The following is a 17,438-nucleotide window of genomic DNA, read 5'->3' on the forward strand; positions in this document are numbered from 1 at the left end:
ACTGCCAAGAGGAGGTGTGTGGACTCTCTCTCTCTCTTTCCCTCTTTGGAGACAGTTATTGACTGGCATTCATTCAGTGCAAATTCTTTAATTGACATCATTATACCAGTAAATATTTATTTCAGTATTGTACTGTTAACCAATATTATAGCCTCACAACATGTGATACTGTTGACAGAATCCTTTAATACTAATATCAAATCCTCCCGTTCACTTTGAAAAGCACCAATCCATTGATTTAGAAATGTTGAATACTCCATTAAATGGCACAGACAAAGAAATTTATATACATTTTGTTATTGTGTGAGTATATTGTATAATGTAATGCTAAAACTTCTGCTCTTAAAAATAGCGAAGAATTTATTGGTGGGAAATGCAAATACAAGTTTGAATAGAATTGTGTGTACTTACTTATTGGCTTATCGCATTATCAATAGATGTCAAACTACACCACACAGTTAACTTTGAGTGCAGTGACAGTTGTAACTGAACTAAATACACTAAGTATCCTTTGGAAGAGATTAAACCCTGTCTACCTTTAAATGGTCATTGGATAAACATACGGATGATAATGGAATAGTGTAGGTTAGATGGGCTTCAGACCGGTTTCACAGGTCGGCGCAACATTAAGGGCCTGTGCTGTAATGTTCTATGTTCTATGCACCCAGTTAAACGGTACAAGCAAATGTTGAAGATCCCATGCTATCATTTACAGGAATGCGGAAATTTCTCTGTAATTGGGAATGTGATTCATTATCCCTTAAAGATAGAAAAATACAAGAATGTTCATGTCGATGTGGAGGTTGTGTTTAATTTTCCTCTATTGACCAACATCATAAAGGATGTTTCTCTCCTTGATAGATATGAAGTATAAACTCCAACTTTGCAATGTCTACCACAAGTCTTGAGTTGCTGATGCAGAGAGATCTTGATGTTCTGGGGCAACAACACCAAGAAAGAGCCTTCCTTACTCTTAAAACTGAAACAGAACAAACTATGTCACAAGCAATACGTAAGTATATAGAATATGCTTAACTGGAACACCAAATTGTCAAGTGTTGTTGGGGCTGTGTGCAGCCAATTCTGTTATAAGGACAAATCTAAACAGTGCACATATTGTGTAACTAATTTAATGCTTATTGTTTAGTATGCTCAGGACACAGTCATTGTTCTAATTATATTATTAATTGACATTTCTGAATAGATATTTGCAGCATAACTCCCTAAATTTAAACTTCTCCACATCCGCCCCACGCCCCCCATTAGCCAGGCTCCAACTGTCTGGAATAGTTCCTAAGAAAAGATCCAAACTTCCTGATATTGTAAAGAATAAAAGAGTTAAAGGTTTCAGAGTTGAAACAGTCACCATGATCCCATTAATTTGAAAAGGCGATATTGTTGATTAACATCTTTCATGTTATGGCCATCAAAGACAACTGTGCTTGGCCTTCACCAGTGTTGTGAACTGTTAAGAGAAAGTACATGAGTCTGTTTTGTTGTTTGAAATCAGAACCTCACCATCTTCCAAAACGGTGGCTCACATTCAGATTAGTGTCTACTGGAGAAGAAATGAATGGTCCAACATATCTCGAGAGTACATCTCTTGGTGGGATGTTGTATCAGCATTCCTTCCAAGATATTCCATCAGAAAAGACAAAGGGCACAACAGGCCCATAGCGTCAATGCAGGAAGACCCCTACAAGTTAGTCACCATACCTGCAGTACTGTGAGCAATTCAGCATAGCACATCACAAGAAGAGTAATTGGTGTCGGTGGAAGTGCAGTGCAGGTTTATTAGAATGATACCTGGATGTCTAGGAGTAAACCGTGACAAAAGATCATACAAACTGGTGTGAGTTTTGTTTCCGGCAGGGTATGTTACCTGATGCAACAATGCCCGTGGGGTCATCGAGTCATACAGCATGAAACAGACCCTTCGGTCCAACCAGTCCATATCAAACTTAATCCCAAATTTTAACCAATCCCACCTGCTGCTATCTCCACAATATAAATTAGGTGCGGCTCTCACTGCATGAACAATCCAACAGACATTTATAACAATGACTATGAACAAATCACACTTAAGTGGTTAGGCTAGTCTTAAGCAATTAGTTTTTACAAGACATCATACTTCTAGTGGAGTGTCATGCTTCAAGTGACCTGAGGTAAGATTATGAGGTCTTTACATGTTTAGGTCACAGGTTATGTTGCTGTAATGATATCATCCGCATGAGTCTTAATGGTATACTGACTGTGAGATGTAAGACATCACTTTCGTAAAGATAAAACATTTCCAAACAGATATGCATTTGTCCAAAGGCATTATTTGTCAATCAATAATTATAGAAGCAGATGAAACAAAGTTTACAAAACTAATGCTCAAAGTTCTGAGTAATGCTTTGAAAATTCATCTTGATGTCATGGTCATATAGCCCTTTATACATTGTTCTCTCATAAAAACTGAAAGAACTGTAGATGCTGTAAATCAGGAACAAAAGCAGAAGTTGCTGGAAAAGCTCAGCAGGTCTGGCAGCATCTGTGAAGAAAAAGTCAATGTTAACGTTTTGGGTCAGATGACCCTTAGAACTTCTGAGGAAGGGTCACCGAGTTAACACCAATGTTAACTCTGATGTTTTCTTCACAGATGCTGCCAGACCTGCTGAGCCTTTCCAGAAAATTAGTTTTTCTATACATTGTTATCTGTTGAATTAAATTGACAACTTGGTTGTATGCTGCTGTTGCTGTCACTCAACATCACCATCCAATCAAAATTGTTAGGGTGTTCTTCCTCATTCCCTTCGAGAATGATTGGAGTGTCGTCCAAAGGTCTGAACTGGCTTCTGTTCTTTCACAATGTAGCATCCGCATCAGCAAGGACTTTGCATGAACTAGGCTGGTTGCATATTTCAGAAACCATTAATTTTTGTACCACCATCTCTCATACTCTGTCCAGTGCACAGGTTTGATCATTCTTGACCCACTTGCTTTCATTTTGTACTGACTCCGAAGAAAATTGCCTTGTATCTTGGAATAGTTAGACAATCAGTTGCATGCAAGTTTGTCTGCATTTACCTTCTGTGCTAGGGGTGGTAATCCTTTGCTATTGTTGTTGCATGAAAATTCAGCAATGTGAAAATCTTGCACTGTTGCTTGAAAGTTAACAATAATTGATTTGCTTTTATATACCATATGCTCTACTAGACTATTTGAATGTGGTTAATAGTGTAACAATGTAATATTGGCCAATTGCCATTTAGTGTGCTAGTGTGGTATGATTCTGTGCACTGAGATCTGTGCATACCGATAGTCTTGCTATTGATGGACCATTGGTAATTACCAGACAGCAGATTTTGGGAAGCCAACCTGAACTTGCCTATTGGTACTGTATTGTGATTCTGCCAATGCACAGAACTGATGATTCTTTACATGTTATGAAACAGTCACTTGTAGGGTGTATCAGAGTGCCATGTGCTGAGGAACGAGTCTTTCAAAATGAAAATCGGTAATACATTGGCAATAGCTCAACTTTAGCTTTTAGTGTGTATCGTCCTGCCTTTTCAGGATATGATCATAATGTTTCTAAAAGCTTCTGACTGCCTTGAACCATCCACATGGTTTGTGAGGTTAACAACACGGAAAGATTGATCATCTTATGAAATATGCCTTTTGTTTAGTTCACTTTGAATTGATGCCACGTGCTTTACAGATAACAAGGGTCTCCAATAAAGCTTTTGGGTAGGTGCGACAAACTGCAACTGCTATAGACTTTGTTGGTTTGGTGCACTTTGCTCAACCTAGCATTAAGTTGCAGCTAAAGCATGTAATATTTTGGCATACCACTATGGCTTCATATTTCTGTCCATGACCAAATAATACATCAATAGTATATTTCTTTCCCAAAAATCATCCCCATGGTTATTTTTAATTCTAATTCTCACACAACAATATATGTAAAAACTTTATTCCATTCTTCCAGTTTCTCCTCTGTTGCATTTGTCCAAAGATTGCAAAGTTCCATTCTGCCATTTCTGATATGTCTTCCTTTTTGTCTATCAACGTAAGATTCTAATTCAGGTTAATGGGACACTCCATTATGTCTGATCCATCTCACATGTTCCTGTTTTCACCCCTTCTTCTCTCTCCCAGAATGCTTCCCCTCATCTTTACTTACCATCCTATCAGCCTCTGCATTCAGCAGATTATCCTTGGCCATTTCCATTACCCCTAACATGATGCCAACTGCAAACACATCTTCTCATGCCTTCCCTTTGGCTTTCCAAAGAGACATTCCTTCAATGATGTTTACAGTGTATTCCATAGACATCCTACGCAACTCCACCTTCTTCTCAGGCACATTTCCATACACGTGTAGGGAATGCAATACATATCCTTTGATCTCTCTTCTAGCCATCCTGGGGCCTGCACATGCTTTCCAAGTGATGCAGCGATTTCCTTCTACTCTTTTTAATCTAGCATATTGTATTCAATTTTAACGATGCATCCGCCTCTACACTGAGGACAGCAAATGAAAACTGGATGACCGCTTTGCAGAATCGGTTCACAGGCACAATTCCAAACTTTGTGTCACTTGTCATTTCAATTCTTGCCCTTATTCTGACCTTTCTATCCTTGGACTGTGAGATTGCTGCAATGAATCTCAATACACGCACGAGGAATGACACCTCATCTTTCAAGGAGGCACTCCCTTGGCTTTGGGAGGCAACATTCAGTTCGTCAATTTTAATCATAACCTGCATCTTGATTTTTTTGCCTTGCTGTTTAAGTTTCTTCAAATCACTTGGTTTATTCTATCGCTTTGTATTTAGATGGCTGCTAGGCAGTGTCCACGCCTCGTTTAGACAACTTTGGTTTCCTTACATGGCCCACTATCATTCCCTTCGGCTTTTGCGCCATGAAACTTTCTGATGTTTAATCTTCCTTTGTCCTCCACCCTATCAAATCTCATTCCTTTCCTTCTCCTAAACTGACCTTCCCTTGTTCCGGCAATTGCATTTCCCTGTTTCCTCGATTCTGTGGATTAGTCATTGCCCTGAAAGAGTGACTGTTTCTCTCCCACGACCTGCTGTGTATTTCCAGCATTTTTAGTTTGCTTACATTACAAATTTACAGCATCTGTGTCAAAACAGGATCAACAGTCTTGCAAGTGAACAGCAACTGGCTTTATCGAACATAACTTTGGTATATACAGAGGGTAGTAGGTGTGCAGATCTTACCTGGTTCCAATCTGTTGTATGCTACCTAATATCACTCTGACTTCATGGCTTCCACATATACTTACCCAGAATAAAGTTATAATTCCATTTACTCTACAGCATCTGCAGTATTTTATTTTAATGGTTATGCCTCTGAATCTCATGCTTACTTATGAGTCTTGCAGCTTCCGTTTTCCTTAGGTTCAAGAAATCCTGCAATTGTGAAAGGCACTACATAAATGCAAGTCTTTCTTTCAAATAGTTTTATAGTGAAGAATGGTTGTATCTTAATTCAACTGAAGGTGTTGCAGAAAGAGATGGCAGTGACCACTGTCCAAAATTGGTCATTTGCTGACACAGACATTTTAGGATCCAGTTAGCGTGAGGATGCTAGTTGTTAAACTGATATTTGAGTAAGTTATTATCCCAGTTTATGTCCTATGCTTTGCAGCTCTTCACAATGTACAACACAAATGCTTGTTCTATTCCACGATATTGGGAATGTGCCAGTTCAAAGGCCTCAGCAATGGAGACAATCAGTTACCAACAGAAAAGAACAGTCATCTATTTGTTGCCTCAGGTCTAGAGTTGGGCGCAACAGGGCTTAGTTCTTTTGGTGTCAAGTGATAACATGAGAAGTTAATTACAGATCCAAATATTACACACACACACACCATTCTCCCCATGCACTCACTGACACATTCACATCCACTCACATTGTCACACGTATGGATACATACGCACAAGGTCACACTCATTTTTGCATAAGCCTGAAAGGCCTCAGTTGTGTGAGTCGTATATCTTGGATTTCTGAGTGGGACTAGGGAATATGTGTTATATATTACATCAGAAAATGTAACGAGTCACTATGCTAATATGCTATGAGAAGTGAGTCAAGGTTCCTTCTGGCTTGTCTGATGGCTTTGCTAGTGCACAGGGACCAGAAGCTTTGTGCTGTTGTTCAGGGTTTGTATTCACATCTATTTTGGCTGGCTGGAGTCTGTTTCTGTTGCAATGCAAAAGGCTATTGTATCTCTTCAGAGCACTGTTCTGGCACCTTTCCCAGACTGGGATAGGAATTACTTTGACAGATTTATTATATGCAAGGAAAGACTCAGGTTTACATGGAATTAGAGGAAGCGTTACTCTTAGTCTCAATCCCTCTGAACTGACTGAGGTGGGGACATTGGTGAGCAGGGGCAAAGGTGGGAGAATCATCCAGAATTTCCACCCTTAACTCTGTGCAGAAAGCTGCATTGTGTGTTCAAGGATATGCTCACCTGAATGATTGGCTTGTCAATACTCAGTACTTAAGATCACATTTTTATACTTGTTCACAAGATGAGGATATCATTACCTAAGCCAGTATTAATTGCCCATCCCTAACTGCTCAGAGGACAGTTAAGAGTCAACCACGTTGCCGTGCGTCTGGAGTCACATGTAGGCCAGACCGGGTAAGGATGGCAGTTTCCCTCCCTAAAGGGCGTTAGTGAACCAGATGGGTATTTCCTCACATTCAATAATGGTTTCATAGTCATCATTAGACTCTTAATTCAAATTCAAAAAAAATCTGGAACTTCAAACTGAGGTGCCCAGAACATTACCTGAGTCTCTGGAGACTAATAGCCTAGCAACAATACCACTAGGCCAACACCTTATATGTTGCCCTTATTAAAAAATATCAGGTGTATCAATCCTTTGAAATCCATTCCATTGTTGATAGTTCTTCAAGAGAAAAGGGAAAATAAGGGTTTTTTTGAGTAGTCTACACCTCTGAGTTTGAAGAACATATTAAATAATTAATTTGATTGCATAAAAATTGTGTAAAACTTCTGTTTAATTTGATATTTTGAATAATTCAAAACATCTTGATGAAAAGGTCTAAATAATAAGGAATAGCTCAGTTCAGCCATTTTCATCCCAGGTGGCAGCATTCAGCAACATTCACTTTTGGCATGTATTTCAACAGATCATTTTCGAGCAACGTGAATCTTGTAACATTAAGTCTCAGCAAAACTGTACAGTCTTTGCTGGGTTTGCGATGTAAACAATGGTCCTTGGAGGGTTAAGGGATGGGGGAAGACACTCGTAATGTCACTTTAATGCACAGTAACATTTTTTTGCTTCCTTTCTCTTGAGTCAAATGCTGCCCCCTGCCCTGGGGTCGTGAGAAAAACAGTGGGTAAGTTTCTCAACAGCAACACAGCTCACGTCTGAACAAAAAGCAAACATACCAGTGTCAAGCAGAAACTTTCCATAATCTGTCACAAGTATGTACTGGAGACATACACAAGCTGATCTGTCCCTAACTCCAGACGTCCCAGAAGCTGTCATACTGGTCAAAGGACCTGAGGGTTATCTATAAATGTAGTCAAAATAGCAAACAAATGAGGAAAAGCTCCAGCACATATGGTAAAAGCATATTGCAGGGAGGAAGGGACCAGTGAAAAAAAATCTTGTGGAGGCAGGGGGTTGTTTGATGTGCTAAATGAGTATTTTGCCACTGTCTTCACCAAAATTGCCAACATAGATGTAAATGAGGTGGGAGAGATAATGTCAGATAAGACAGGAAATAGAGAAAGAGGAGGCATTTCAACATTAGCTATCTTCAAAGTAGTGAAGCCACTTGGTACAAATTGGATGTATCTTAGATTACTGAGGGAAGTAAAAGTTAACAGAAACAGAAGTTGCTGGAAGCTCAGTGGACCTGGTAGCATCTAGATACTACATACTAGAACTGTACAGTGCAGGAACATACCCTTTGGCCCACAATGTTGTGCCAAACGTGATGCCAAATTAAACTAATCCTTTCTGCCTGCTCTTGGTCTGTATCCCTCCATTCCTTGCATGAAGAAAAAAATCAGAGTTAACTGATTCAGAATTGGGTTTGCGATGTAAACACTGGTCCTTGGAGGGTTAATTGACGGGGGAAGATACTCATAATGTCAGTTTCATGTACTTTTGCTGAGACTTAATGTTACAATATTCACTTTGCTTGAAAATGATTTGTTGAAATACTTGCCAGAAGTGAACGTTGCTGATTCAGAACTCAGAAAGGTCACCAGACCCAAAACGTTAACTCTGGTTTTTTTTCTTGACAGATGCTGCCAGACCTGCTGAGCATCCAGCAATTTCTGTTTTTGATCCTGATTGCAGCATTCGTAGTTCTTTCGGTTTTTAGGAAATAAAAGTTAAAATTGCAGGTGGTCTCGTCACTGTATTCTAGAGGACTAAATGATTACTAAAATCACATTCTTGTTAGAAAAGAGAAGACAGGGATCCTTGTAACTACAGTCCAGTCGGTTTAATACAAAGTTAGAGGAAATATTCAGAAGCAATAATCTGGAAAAGTAAGTCATTTGGAAAGGTATAACATCATTGGAAAAGAATGTCAACACGGTTCAATTAACAAGAAAAATTAGTGACCAGTTTAATTGACTTCTACAATAGGCAGCATGGTGGCTCAGTGATTAGCACTGCTGCCTCACAGTGCCTGGGGCCTGGGTTTGATTCCAGCCTCAGGTGACTGTCTGTGTGGAGTTTACACTTTCTCCCTGTGTCTGCGAAGGTTTCCTCTGGGTGCTCTGGTTTCTTCTCACTGACCAAAGATGTGTAGGTTTGGTGGATTGGCCATGCTAAATTGCCCATAGTGTCCAGGGGATGAACAAACTAGACAGATTAGCCATGGGAAATGCAGGGTTACAGAGATGGGGTGAGGGTGGGTGGAATTCTTTTGGAAGGGTTAGTATGGACTCAATGGGCCAAATAGCCTACTTCCACACTGTGGGGATTTGATCATTCTATGAATCAACAGAGTGGATTTCTGAGCGATGTAATATTTATGCTGTATGTGTGGACTTTCACCAGGTATTTGAAACTTAAGTCTATGAAATTGACACCATACTGGCAGTGTGAACAGAGACATAGAGTGTAGCGACGAAGAGTTGATTTTCAAAATGGTGGCCAGTGGGCAGTGGTGCTTCCCATAAGTTGGTATTGGGGCCACTCCTGTTTTTGATATTTATTAATTGCCTGGTCTTGGGTAATCATGACATAATTTCAGTGTGTTGATGATGTGAAATTCAGTAATGAAGTAAACAGAGTGAAATATATTAAGTTTGGAAGTGCAGTTTCATGAGGGTATAAAGAGACTGGCAAAGTAGGCAGACAAATGCTGAACAAAATTTTACTTAAATATAATGTGATACATTTTTGTAGGAAGAATGAGGAGAGTACTATAAACTAAATGCTACAATTTTAAAGAGGGTGCAGGAACCGAACGAACCTAGAACTAAGTGCAAGCAAGACTTTGATGGTGGCGGCATAAATTCAGAAAGGGTTTAAAATGCCTGGAACCCTTAGCTTCTTTAGAGAAAAATTCGATACAAAAACAAGGAAATTACATGAACACTTTGTAAAACACTATTGGAACTCATGCAGTTGAAGCATTGTGTTCGGTTTTCGAACAATAAGGCCTTCAGGAAGGTGCAGAAGAGACGTAGTGGTACTGAGGATGAGAGAAATCAGTTCTATGGAGAGACTGGAGAAGTTGGTGTTGTTCTCTTGAGACAGACAAGGTGAATGGAAGATTCGATAAAAGGTGTTCAAGCACAGAGTAAATAACAAGAAACTGTTTCAATGTCAGATGGGTTGTCAAACACAGGAAATACAAACTTAAGTCGAATGGCACAAGAACGAGAAATGACCTAAGGATTCTTTTCTCTAAGTAAGCAGCAAGTTGTTGTGATTAAACATGCACTGCTGTCCAGGGCAGTAGAAGCAGATCCAATAGTAGTTTTCAAAACTGAATTGGATAAATTCTTGAAGAGAAAAATAAATTGCTAGGCAGTTAGCAAAGGATTTGCAACAATAGTGCATTTTACCAAAGTGCTGGACCAAACACAGTGGAACCTGCTTCTATAATAAGGAGAGTAAAATAAAAATAGAAGATACAAGTGGTATGGTCCTGGATGACCACATCCAATACCTTTGGCATTTTCCACCTGTGTCTCTTAGGCTTAGCGGTATACTCAATAGAATGCTAATCCAGAGACCTAGGCTCAAATCCCACCAATTTTTAATGCAGTTCACTGCCATCAATCCTCCTTCAACATTTTTTTTTGTGTTAGGTTTGTCAAGTGATTATTGATAGAGGATGCACCACTGTAGTGTATCCACAGAACAGCCTTAGTTCTTATATGCCAATAAGAAATGTTATTGCATAATAGCAATAAGAACAACAATATTTAGTCAGGCATAATGACCGTGACCTTGGAGAGGTGGTACAGATATAACTGCTCTGTTCAAAAACCAGAGTAAAACTCCTTGTCTCCGACCACCAACTGTATGTGCCAACTCCAACAAGACAGAATATAATCTTCACCCCTTGACATCCAATGGCAGCACCAATGCCGAATCCCACTGCTAATATCCTGGGGGTTATCATTGATGGGAAACTGAACTGAACCAAACTTACAAATACAGTAGTTACAAGAGCAGGTCTGAGGCTGGGAATTCTGCAATGAGTAACAATTAATGTTTTAAAATCATTGGCTGTGGTAGGAATTGATGCACTTTTAAAAACAAGCTGCTGAAACTCATTGTGTACCATGCTCATACTGCTGCTTGGTTCATGAAGTGGGGAAGCTGTTTGTAAATGGCCTGGTATCAAGAATCTATACAGGCAGTTTTGGCCAGTAATAAGTAGCTGATTGGTTAGTGCAGTATGACCAGTCATGGACATCAAAGATCATCAGTCTAACAATGATTTTGATTGTTTTTTAGGTAGCAGAATAGCTTGTGGTGTGGATGTTGCAGTGTGGATGTTTGATCCACTGAAAGGCACATTTTGTGTACTTATCTCTGCATTAAAAATACCTGATTCTGAAAGAAAACTGCCTTTTTCTCTTGACCAGTTGCTGTAAACTATTGCCTTTAGCCAGTAACTCAGAGACTTTGCAGTTGATGTACCAATTGTCCTATGCATCATGCTAGGAAGTGAAGGATCCTGGAGAAGAGACTGAAGAACAGAAAGTCCTGGTAAATCAAAAGGATCATTTTAGTAAAGCCTGTGAACTAATTCTATTTAGCCATGATTTCAGTATCTTATTCACTCCACCCATAAAAGCAATGTTTTATTTTTGTTTGCCTGCATCTGTTTTCATGAGTGTTTCATGGTTTAAAAGGGTTTTGAGTTTTAATTAATCAAGCTGTATGTTGGTAGCTCATAGCTGTTTATTCATGATAAGAATTTACTTATTTACAATAAATAGTAACTCTTCTTCCTCTTTGCACCATGATCACTAATGAATTTTTACAACCTAAGCTGATTTGCTCCCTTTGGAACTTTTAGCTGGTCTCCAGATACTTGTGACTGAATTTCTGTCCTGTGTGTAGTTGTATGAGTTCTCTAACTGCTTGCTTGTGTTGTACCTTTTTCATTTTCCTTTGTCTTTGAGCCACAGTGGCTAGGGCTTGAATCTCATGAATGGTTATGTTGCTGAGATCTGTGCATTTTGGTAATCCTGCCCCTGCTGGAACACTAGCATCTACCAGGTAGAAGATGTTGGAAATCCAGCATCATGTTTATGGGGTACCACAGTGTGACTGTGCCACTGTATGGATTTGAGGATACACGTTATGCTGTGTGAGATGTTCCTTTCTAGGTTTTATCATGGTCTGCCACCTTTTGGTTTACCTGTCTTTAGGTGAGTAGAAGTAATACAGTGGCATCAGTTCCTATATCAATTTTGGATTTCTGGTGGTGTTAACCTGCCTTCTGGAGAGAAACGATACTGATGGTTATAAAACCTCTGATCATCATTTCACTGACACGATATGTTAAACTGTTAATGTAAAAGGCCTGGTCATCCTCCAGTTTGCTTTATAGTTTGGTGGCCATTTGTTGATATCATTCAGATGACTGTCAGCATTATGGTATTGCACCACCTTGGTGATCACCAGGGTCTTGTTCCAGGACCTGGCTCGGCTTTTGAAACCAGACAGTTGAAATCCTTTTAGCTGCTGATTCCACTTTTAACCAATAAGAATTATTTCAACTACTGTAACGTCACTTTTACATCGGGAACTTCACTGTCTTTATTTTTGTGAAAAAAAAACTGAAGAGCTTCTAGTTGTCATACCTTGAACTTTAAGCAGAAAGAAGGTAAGTCTGCCTGCAGGCTACTTAGGTTGGAGATTTGTATACACATAAACCGAATGTAGTTTAGTCTTCGTTGAGGATTCTAATACAAACTGTTTGTGAAACTGACTACCATGATGTGAGATGATGCGACAGTCTTATGTGATACTTGTGTCAGCTCATGAGACATGGGTCATGTAGTACAAAAGATTTAAATTAGCTTTTATTATACCACCTAACATATACATATGTACACTATAATCACAGGCACTTGCACAACTGGGCTCAAGCTAAGCAATTCAGATACATTGTAGCATTCTTTCCTCAGTGCTTCATGCTGCAAAGGGGCTCAGCAAGATGGAGCCTGAGACCTTTAAACCATTAGTTCAAATGTCCTGACATGGTGATGACATCATGAGGGTGCCCTTTAAAGATATCTTCCCGATCTGCTGCTTTGAAGAGACTAGCATGAGAGTCTAGCAGAAAAAGCAAAGTCATGAATCATTAAAGATATAAAAACCCCAGAACTCAGTAAGTTAGCCACAATTTCACAGGGAAGAGTTATGAAAACTGCAGCTGGACAATTTTTAAAAAATGTGTAGAGTGAAGTGCATGTTGGATTTAATTATAAAAAGAGGGAAAGATATCACTTTTACCTGGAAGGAAAACTTAATTGACTCTATGATTACAACCCTTTATGCTGTTAACTATGTTATATAAATGCAGATTTTTATTGTTAGTGGGGGTACTCAATGACTCCTTTGCATCAATGCCACAGATTGCAAAGGAAGCTTAACACTGTAAGTTGCACACAGCTAATACTGTGCCGTTAGCTACCTTCCTCAGAAAGCACATATTGCAAAATCCACCCTTACAGAAGATCCATATGCACCCTAGAGCAAATCAAGCTGCGAGATAAACCAAATTATCAACAAACGTATGGACCTAGTTTATTGTTGGACTCTATACAGTCAGTCAATTACATTCAAATCCAAATCAATTACACTCCAAACCAGCCTTCGTTCTATTGACTCTGTTTTCTCAAGGCAGTGGGAAGAATAGACGACAAGTGTAATCTCAGATCCCTCCCACCTTGGTCATATTCTCTTCCTCTCTCTTCCCTTGGGCAAAAGATACAAAACTTTGAAAACAAGTGCCAAGAGATTTGAGAACAGCTTCTTCCCGCTGTTATAGAGTCATAGGGCTATACAGCATGGAAACAGACTTTTTGGTCCAACTCATCTATGCCGACCTGATATCCTAATGAAATCTAATTCCATTTGCCAGCTTTTGGCCCATATCCCTCTAAACCCTTCCTATTCATACACCCATCCAGATGCCTTTTAAATGTTGTAACTGTACCAGCCTCCATCACCTCCTCTGGCAGCTCATTCCATACACACACCACCCTCTGTGTGAAAAAAATTCCCTTGTGTCCCTTTAAGTCTTTCCCCTCTCACTTTAAACCTATGCCTCTAATTTTGGAGACTCCACGCTGGGACAAAGACTTTGGCCACCCTCCAGTCTCCGATGCTCCAGGGGAAAAAAAAATCCCAGCCTATTCAGCCTCCTCTATAGCTCAAACCCTCCAACTCTGGCAAATTTCTTGTAAATCTTTACTGAACTCTTTCATGTTTACCAACACTTTTCTGACCTCAGGAAGACCAGTATTCTTTTCGCGGCCTCGCTAACGTCTTGTACAGCTGCAACATGACATCCCAACTCCTATACTCAATAGAGATAATGGGAACTGCAGATGCTGGAGATTCCAAGATAATAAAATGTGAGGCTGGATGAACACAGCAGGCCAAGCAGCATCTCAGGAGCACAAAAGCTGACGTTTCGGGCCTAGACCCTTCATCAGAGCTCTGATGAAGGGTCTAGGCCCGAAACGTCAGCTTTTGTGCTCCTGAGATGCTGCTTGGCCTGCTGTGTTCATCCAGCCTCACATTTTATTATCCTATACTCAATACACTGACTAACGAAAGCAAGCCTGGCAAACCACCCAGTCTATCTGCAACTTGATTTTCAAGAAACTATGCACCTGCACCACGAGACCTCTTTCTTCCACAGTGCTCCCCACGGCCCGACCATTAACTGCTAATAGACTTATGAATGGACTTTTCATATACTAGAGTTGATCTTTCTCTGCACCTTCTCTGTTGCTGTAACACTATATTCTGCACTTTGTTCTATTATCCAGATTTATATAAGGTGTGGCTGGTCTGAATAACACACAAAATGATACTTTTCACTGTATCTCAGTACACATGACAATAATAAATCAAACCAAATCAAAAAATAAAAAGGAGAGATTATTTGCAAAACTCTAGTTGACAACAGAAATTCAATGGTCTTCGCCCGTGTCTCCATTTCTGTTGTTGAGCTGTTGGGGATAATAATCTAATGCCTCCACATTACAAGGCACATCTTCCATGACCTCAGAATATCCTAAATCACATCAAGTAATTCTAAAACATAATCACTGTTGTGATATAGGAAATGCACTGCCAATTTCTGCACAGCAGCCTCCCACTAATAAAAATGAAAGGTTTTACTCTGAAACTGGAGTCAATAAATGCTAGTCAGTTCCGCTGTTCTTCATCAAATAGTGGTATGAAACTTTCATCTACTGAGCCTCTGTGATGTATTGTCCAGAAAACTGCACCTCAAGACATTTCAACACTCCTTCAGCACTGCTTTGAACTGCAGTTCTACATTATGTGGTTACTCGTGTTTCCAGTTTTCTAACATCTATAATTTATCCCAAAGGAACTCTTACAACATAATATATATTCAACCAAACTGATATATCAGGTCCACTGCCAGTTTAATATTTGAAAGCTCTTTCTATTGGTCGGAAACAGGAGGTTTTCTGTTTCTAGAATGGTGAAAGCTCATTAATTGTTTTCCAATGATGGAAGTCAAATAACTGGGGCAGTACCGTTAGAACTGCTTGAGAGCTGAACTCAAAGCATCAGACTGCAATGTATAATAAGATTAACAATGGATGGGGAGTTGTTCTGAAGATTGGCTGTGTTTTGAATAGTGAAGCCCATTTCATAATAAGATAAATTATATAGAACAGAGGTATTGTGCAAAGACTTGAATTTCCTAGTGTTGTGCATCATTATTGAGTATCTCCGAAACCATTCTCTTGATTAATATAACTTAGTTAAATAGATTTCTGAACCCAGATGTCCGGAAGGATCAACCCAGCAAAAGTTACATTTTTCAATCTCACCTCAAAGGCAAGCTCTTGTCTCTCATGATGGGGTGGGGATAAAAAATTAAACTGTTTTGGAAGTTTATCTCATTTGTAGGGGCAGTTCACCACTGCTTAATCAAGGTGTTTAGTGTTTCACAGTGTAAACAGAGCCCGGCATATACCTTAAAATTTTCTTTGTACTTCATTCCTGGTCACCATGAAACACAGCAATATTATTTAAGAGATGAAAATATCTACCAACAGATAATGCTGCATAATATTGCATTTGTTTATTCCTACAATGGCTGCATAGTGAAATGGAACTAAAACGTGAAACTCATGAAGAAAAATAGCGTCCATCGATTCTTTGTGAATTCCACCTGCCTCATTCAACTTCTCAGAAGGTTTGCCATCACAACTTCAAACCTAAAATTCAAAGTCACTACTTTGGGTTTTTCTTTCCGGTTAAGCCTTAGGGACTCCACTGGTTAATTTTAAAATATCCATAAATGTCATTTTTGAGCTGGAATTTGACTACAGCAACCGGCGCAAAAATGTTTCCTGCTCCTGGTATCTCTGCTGTAATCGTAAACTCTCAGTGCATTTGTAAATTGAGATGCTGAAAGTAAAAAGGCATTTGACCTTCAATAATAGGCACAATTTTTTTAGAAGTGTTTAGCATAAATGAAACAAGTTTCTAGAAGTACATCAACCACCTCCCGTCATGATTTTAAAGCAATATTCTTACCATTAAGTACAGCCAGTATTGACAGTATTGAAGTCCAGAGTGTCAACTGCGCTGCGTTCATGGTGATTCCTACAGTTTAATATCCAAAGAGACAAGCAGCTCCGGATTAGTTTCCCTAGAAAGTAATCTCTCGCACGAGAAGCTTGCAAACACACGACCTCAATTAATTCAGGACACCGACCTGCTGCACGATGCGGTCGTTTAAACCTTCGCCGGCCGGCAGAGACTGTGAACACGCGTGCAGACCATCAGCGATGTGACATCGGGTACTGGTCGCCTCAAAGCTCTTGCAAGCACTCTCCAGTCCTTGGGAGTCCCCGGGAGCCGCCTGTCAATCAAAGCCCCTACCTGTCCGGGCAGGAGGCTCCGCCCCGTCACGCATTGGGGGCCAATCACCACCAGCACTTTGTCTGGAACGGCTTGATTGGCTCACTGCCTGCCAATCAAGCTCACCTGCGGGTTGACTCCACCCCCAACCCCCTGGTGGGTTCAATTCCCACTGAGAAAAAAAACACCTGCAATTACAGTGACAGTTCTCGTTATTTATTGCCATAAAACCAATAAATACAATTGCTTAACTTCAGGCATATGAACAGAGTTTCCAAATTATTTGTTATTGTTAGGTTTAACTTTAGCATTTCATTGTTGTGGTGCAGAAGGAGACCATCTGGCCCAACATACCTGCACCAATTCTATAAGGTACAGTCAATCATCTGCCTTTTCCCTATATCCCTAAACACCATTTCTACCCAAGTAGCCATCCAATGAATGCCTTGGTTGAATTTGCTTTTTTTCACATCACTTTAAATCTATGCCCCATCAATCTTTTATTTCAGTGATTTTTACAAATTCTTTCATGTGGTTTGTTTTTGTAACACGTGTAACGAAAACAAGTTCAAATTCTACGACATCTTCCCAACCCCCTTAAAAACACAACCTGGTATCTAAAATAAAATATGAAAATCTGAAGATGCTGGAAATCTGAAACAAAGATCAAAATTGCTGGAGGGATGCAGCTGGCCTGGCAGCATCTGTGGAGAGAAAGCAGAGACTATGTTTTGGATCAACAGACGCTGGCAGACATACAGATTTTCTCCAGTAATTTCTATTTTTCTGTCACATGCTTAA

General features: G+C 39.7%; 1 protein-coding gene across 2 annotated transcripts in view; it reads right to left on the reverse strand.

Annotated features, from left to right (window-relative positions):
- The window catches only part of LOC125467012 (endothelial cell-selective adhesion molecule-like), a 148,887-nt gene extending 132,266 nt beyond the window's left edge, over positions 1–16,621 (reverse strand). Inside the window, exons 1-2 of one of the 2 annotated variants that reach the window (XM_048562313.2) lie at positions 16,492–16,621; positions 16,311–16,379 (exon numbers count right to left, since the gene is read on the reverse strand). In XM_048562313.2, the coding sequence (XP_048418270.2) occupies positions 16,311–16,371 (61 nt within the window). In that variant the 5' untranslated portion in view covers positions 16,372–16,379; positions 16,492–16,621. The remainder of the gene's footprint in view (positions 1–16,310; positions 16,380–16,491) is intronic. The other variant, XM_048562314.2, reaches the window with a different exon arrangement.
- Positions 16,622–17,438: the final 817 nt, after the last annotated feature.

Source organism: Stegostoma tigrinum, chromosome 32, assembly GCF_030684315.1.
Source record: "Stegostoma tigrinum isolate sSteTig4 chromosome 32, sSteTig4.hap1, whole genome shotgun sequence".
In the NCBI taxonomy this organism is placed as follows: Eukaryota; Metazoa; Chordata; class Chondrichthyes; order Orectolobiformes; family Stegostomatidae; genus Stegostoma; species Stegostoma tigrinum.